We start from the raw sequence: 5,300 nt of genomic DNA on the forward strand, positions 1-5,300 counted from the left end.
AACAATGAAATATAGCGTAGCCCCCGCCGTATTTCATACAGTATGAACACCTGCCGTCTCAGAGGCCCGTGTGTCTGTCAATGTGCTTCACACTTTTGAGACAGAAGATAGACCTATAACCTCTTTACGTGTGCAGTAAACAAGTGATTTGTATTTTTGAAATAAACACAGTCTTATTGGTCATAAAATACTGTTGGTTTAATTTCCACTCAGTGATTTTGTTCTTATACATCCACTTAAGTTGTATGTTTATACAAAATATACACCTCATGAGAAATTCATGGAGTTATACACTCTAAAATGTCAATATTTACTCACTTTTGATCTTTATTTCTACAGAACCACTTAATTCGTAAACCAATGACAACAGGTAGCGCTTTTGCTTATGACTGTATTCATTGAATGCAGGCTGTCACATGAAATTAAAACATTTTGAATATTTAAAACTCAATGAACTAGAAAAGAGGCAAAAAGGACATGCAATAAATTACAATGACGTTTTACAATAAAACATTTAAATAATTTTATTTATAGTGCCGTGACAAAAATATAAAACAAACACAGTGACATTTTACATTCGAATAATATCATACACCGTTATCAACTTGATACAGTCATTTTCAAGCCTTAAAGGCTAAGGCAGTATAATTACTCGGCCCAGCGAGATTTTAGGCCCATCCAACAGTTAGGATTGCAGTTTCCTTTCAAAACAAGTCTTCATCAATAGCCAATAGTGATACAACTTTGTTTTTTTTAATTAATGCTTATAAAAATATACTCTGTATGTACAAAACCTTGCATAATATACACAGTATCTTTTAACAAAGTCATACAAGTGACCAGATACAATCATAAAAGACTTACGCTGACATTAAAAAATGTAAATACATATATAGGCGATATATTTGTTTCTTTTTACAAAGCCAAGAATTAAATACCGTGCTTAGCCCCATGGCCCCGAGAGATTCTTTTAACAATTTTCAATTTAAAAAAAGGTAATAAATAAATTGCCGTATTGCTTCAATGTTAAGTTCTAAACATTTTTAGACTGGCACCTTGTTGTGGTGGGCGTGTACACGGGAAGCGTGATTTCATTTAGTTCTTGGATTCTGACAGGTCGAGGAGGGGAAACGAGGACATAGTCATATTCCCGGTGAAGAACCTTCTCGTACACGCTCTGCAGGCCCACGGTTTTAGGGATCTGCGCCGGGTAGTAGTTCTCCCTGCGGAGGGATTCGCGCGGGAGCGAAGCTGTCTTTGAGAACGAAGACAGCTGCTGAGCCGCGTGCGGCGCCTGGTTGCTGGCGCTTCCCCTCATGGCTGACGGACTCCAGCAGCGATCAGAGTGTCCCAGGATCTTACACTCGCTCGTACATGCCCACAGACCTGTGAGAAAAAAAGACATAAAAATCACATTAATCACGCAGCTGGAAAGGTGTTAAAAGAGTTTCATCTTATTTTCGGCGTTGAGTCAATTCTCTTTCGTATCCTCTGCTCATTCTCCATTCCAACTAGAGGACAAACCGGTATTATACAGGACAAGCACTGAGATAATGAATGAATATCTGCAAATAGATAAAAGGATAACTTGCTTTAAAATGTGAAATTCTGTGTGTGACAATGCATCTTATTGTTATAGGTTCTATGAGGTCTGACAACGCTCTCTTTTACACGTTTCAGTTGTTCAAAAGTACACACGCACCAGCCTCGCTGAGTTTTGCCTGAGATTCCCAGGGGATATTGAATTGGGTACTACACCGGTCCTTACCATTTTGCATGCTGACTGGAGCGCAGTCTTTCTTGATAGCGTCTCCGCTGATATCGGAGTCGCTGTCGTTGAAGTCACTGTCCCCCTTCCCGCTGTCTTTCCCGCTGAACTGTGGATCCCGCGCCGAAATAGTGGTGAAGGAATTACCCTTCCAGATGGCAATCGGCCGGACAGCTTCTTTACCGTAGCCGGGAAGCGTGGAATAACCCTGTAGGTTATTGCACAAATGGAAGAAGAAAAACAATTAGATTACGAAGAGGGTGCAATAAAAGAAGTACACAGTCAAGTATACCGAAACGCGAAGGATGAAGCTGCTATTTTTGGGCATCTTACCTCTAATTTAGAACCCCGAACCCTGTTGTCTGGTTCATACAGTGCGCTCTCATTTCCATCTTCAGAGCCTGAGCACATGTCGCTGCCTGTAGTCTGAGAATTTGAAAAAGACGATTTGCTGGAGTACGTTCTACCCTCGAATACGTTTCCGGCGTGGCTGGATATTAATGAGTCGCTGTTGTTTCTTCCTTTTTCCAGGTGGGGGATATCCACTTGATCCTGGAAGTTGCTCGTTTTCTTTTCTTTTTTGCGTCGATTGCAGGTCGTCGCGATTAAGATGATAGCTACCAAAAGAAGAGAGCAGCTGCCCGCTAAAACGACAATAATCACGACTGACGTATCCCACAGAAAGGGGGTCTGATCCTCGCCGCTCTGTTTGACTACGACGTGGTCACTAGGTGGAGCCCCTTCAATAATAGTGAAAAGAATCGTTGCAGTAGATGACAGAGAAGGTCTCCCGTTGTCGCTCACAATAATGCTGACTTTAACGCTTTCCCTCACATTATAGTGCAATTCGCGATTTAAGTAAACTTCCCCTGTAACTTTGTTGATCGAAAATGCCATGTTCTCATCTTCCTTTACAAGTCTATAGGAGAGCTCAGAATTAATGCCTTCGTCCGGATCCCTGGCTTTAATGTGGGTGATTAGGAACCCAGGCGGCGCGTCTCTAGGTACAAAGATTTCCGCAGATCCATTAGTCAGAACTGGCTGCGTGATGGAAGGTGCGTTGTCGTTCTGATCAACTATTTGTATGTTGATGATTGCGCTGCTGTGAAGCTGAGGAGAGCCCCCATCGCTTGCCTGGATTCTAATTTCGAGCTCCTTCATGACTTCGTAATTGAAGCTTCTCAAGGCATACATTGAACCGGTAGCCGGGTCAACAGACACAAAAGTAGACACGGGAGAGCCCATCACATAAGTGTCGGAAATCCTGTAAATGACTTTCCCATTGTGTCCCAGATCCAGATCTCTTGCAACCACCGTGGTGATGTATGCGCCTGGCGCATTATTTTCCACAACCGAAACTTCATAAATTGGTTTGCTGAAAAGAGGGGCGTTGTCGTTCTCATCACTGAGCCTGATGGTGTACTGAGTTATTGTTCTGAAGGGGGGTGACCCCAGGTCCTCGGCGACCACCGTTAAATTATATTCAGATATCTTTTCTCTGTCTAGAGATGTTGTGGTTACAATCATATAACTGTCTTCATAGGCTTGCTGGAGCTTAAAGTGATCGTGTCCATAGAGAGTGCAGTGAACCTGCCCATTTGCGCCTGAATCTCTGTCCGAGGTGCTGATCAGAGCCACAAAACTGTCCTTCGCTGCAGCTTCAGTGATGTAGGCGATGCCCGCAGTAATTGAAGTCATGGGAGTAATACTGATTTCGGGAGCATTGTCGTTCACGTCTTGGACATGAATAATAATTTTGCAGATTGAAGGGGTAGGGTTGGGACCCAAGTCAGAAGCCTGCACATCTAATTCATACGTTTTCTTGGTCTCAAAGTCGATCGGGCTTTCGAGCGTTAAACGTCCTGATTTGCGATCCACTTTGAAAAGTTGTCTGATCTCAACAGACACCTGATTACCGAATCCGTAAACAACTTCACCATTTAAACCCTCATCGGGATCCACTGCGTTTAAGTCCAACAAGAGAAATCCCACTGGCGCATCTTCTTGCAGCTCAACAGAGAAATTATTCTGGTCAAACACTGGGCTGTTGTCGTTGAAGTCTTTTACCTTAATATTTATTCTAGTGACACCGGATCTGGGTGGGTTCCCTCCGTCTGTGGCAACAAGCTCTAACATATGTGATGACTGGGCTTCCCTATCGAGTTCTTTCATTAGCACAAGCTCCGCATATTTAACCCCATCCGCTCTGTTCAGGACTTCAATGGTAAAATGACTATTGACTGAAATTTGGTAGCTCTGAATGTAGTTTAAACCCACATCTTCGTCAACCGCAACATCTAAGGGAAATCGGGTACCCACTGCTGCGCTTTCCGAAATCTCCAAGGTAGATTCTTGGTTGGGAAATTCTGGAGAGTTATCGTTAATGTCTTTTATTTCCACCTCAACGTGGATCAGTTTGAACTGCTCTTTCGAAAAGCTGACAACGTCGAAAGCGATAAGACACTGTAGAGAATGCTTGCAGATTCTTTCTCTGTCAATCCGCTCTCCAATGGTGAGCTGCCCGTCGCTTTCTCGCAGTTTTATAAAAGAAGAATTGAACTGTTTCATCATTCTGAAATTTGTCTTGCTTCCTTGAGAGGGATTTATCAGCAAGTCCTTGGCTAGGTTTCCGATCACAGTGTCAGGGATGTCTTCCTCGTAGGTTTGGTATTTGACAGTCTTTCCTTCTGAAATTGCGGGTAAGACGGATAGGGAGTGCAATAAGTAGACTCCGAACATCCATCTATGCAAGACAGTTAAAGCACCTTGCATATTTTTCGTGCCCATGTTGGTTGGTTAACTAACCTGAAATCACTTCACTTAGCTTAACTGTTCATTTAAAACAAAGCTCTTGTCGAGTCGAATTTGTATCTTCTGAACACACCAGGTTTCCTAAACTGCGATGAAAGTCGCCGTTGAATGTGCGCACACTGCTGTGCTCGTTTCCAGAAGCCTTTTCAGACAACTCCAAAAGCTGCAGTGGCTGGGAGGTTTATAGAGATCCACATGCAAATGAGATGAAGTGTGACCAATCGTCGCTTTGAAATTAAAAATGGCTCTTTTAAAGACCTCTAAGCCTATTTGGAAATTCCTTGAACGTGTAAAGAACTTGGCACTGAAATGTAAAACGCGACTATAGCCTACTTGTTTTAGCATATTTTAAATTACTCTCCGTATTTTATCTAACATATACTGTCAAGAGTGATTACATAGCTATAGATATAGACCTGGGAATTATGTGTATTCTTTAGAAAATCTGAAGCCTTATTTCTTATACATAGAATAAATCTGGTGTTTGTCTTTTCTGTTTCCACAAACCTGAGTTGCAGAGCACACGCTATTTTCTGTATTGTTTTACAAAGGAAACTAAGCGAATTTTCCCAATCCTCTCTGGTGCCTTGTAATCCGATAAAGGCATCCAATGCAATTTTACTTAATAAAAATAGATCAATTTAAAAATTGATTTTATTTAAATTGGTGCGCCTTAATGTGTTTTATTCACGCGATCTCGTGTGATCTGAGCTGTTATGTG

The 5,300-nt window shown here is 42.1% G+C and overlaps 1 protein-coding gene across 1 annotated transcript; it reads right to left on the reverse strand.

The window, feature by feature from the left end:
* Positions 1-508: 508 nt before the first annotated feature.
* Positions 509-4,910, reverse strand: pcdh8.2 (protocadherin 8, tandem duplication 2). The gene is made up of 3 exons (XM_088603025.1): positions 2,102-4,910; positions 1,769-1,976; positions 509-1,386 (listed from the first exon to the last, which is right to left on the reverse strand). The coding sequence occupies exons 1-3, from the start codon at positions 4,553-4,555 to the stop codon at positions 1,034-1,036; spliced, it is 3,015 nt and encodes a 1,004-aa protein (XP_088459151.1). The 5' UTR covers positions 4,556-4,910; the 3' UTR covers positions 509-1,033.
* Between the last annotated feature and the right edge of the window lie 390 nt (positions 4,911-5,300).

Source organism: Lepisosteus platostomus, chromosome 2 (genome assembly GCF_059453375.1).
Source record: "Lepisosteus platostomus isolate fLepPlt1 chromosome 2, fLepPlt1.hap1, whole genome shotgun sequence".
In the NCBI taxonomy this organism is placed as follows: Eukaryota; Metazoa; Chordata; class Actinopteri; order Semionotiformes; family Lepisosteidae; genus Lepisosteus; species Lepisosteus platostomus.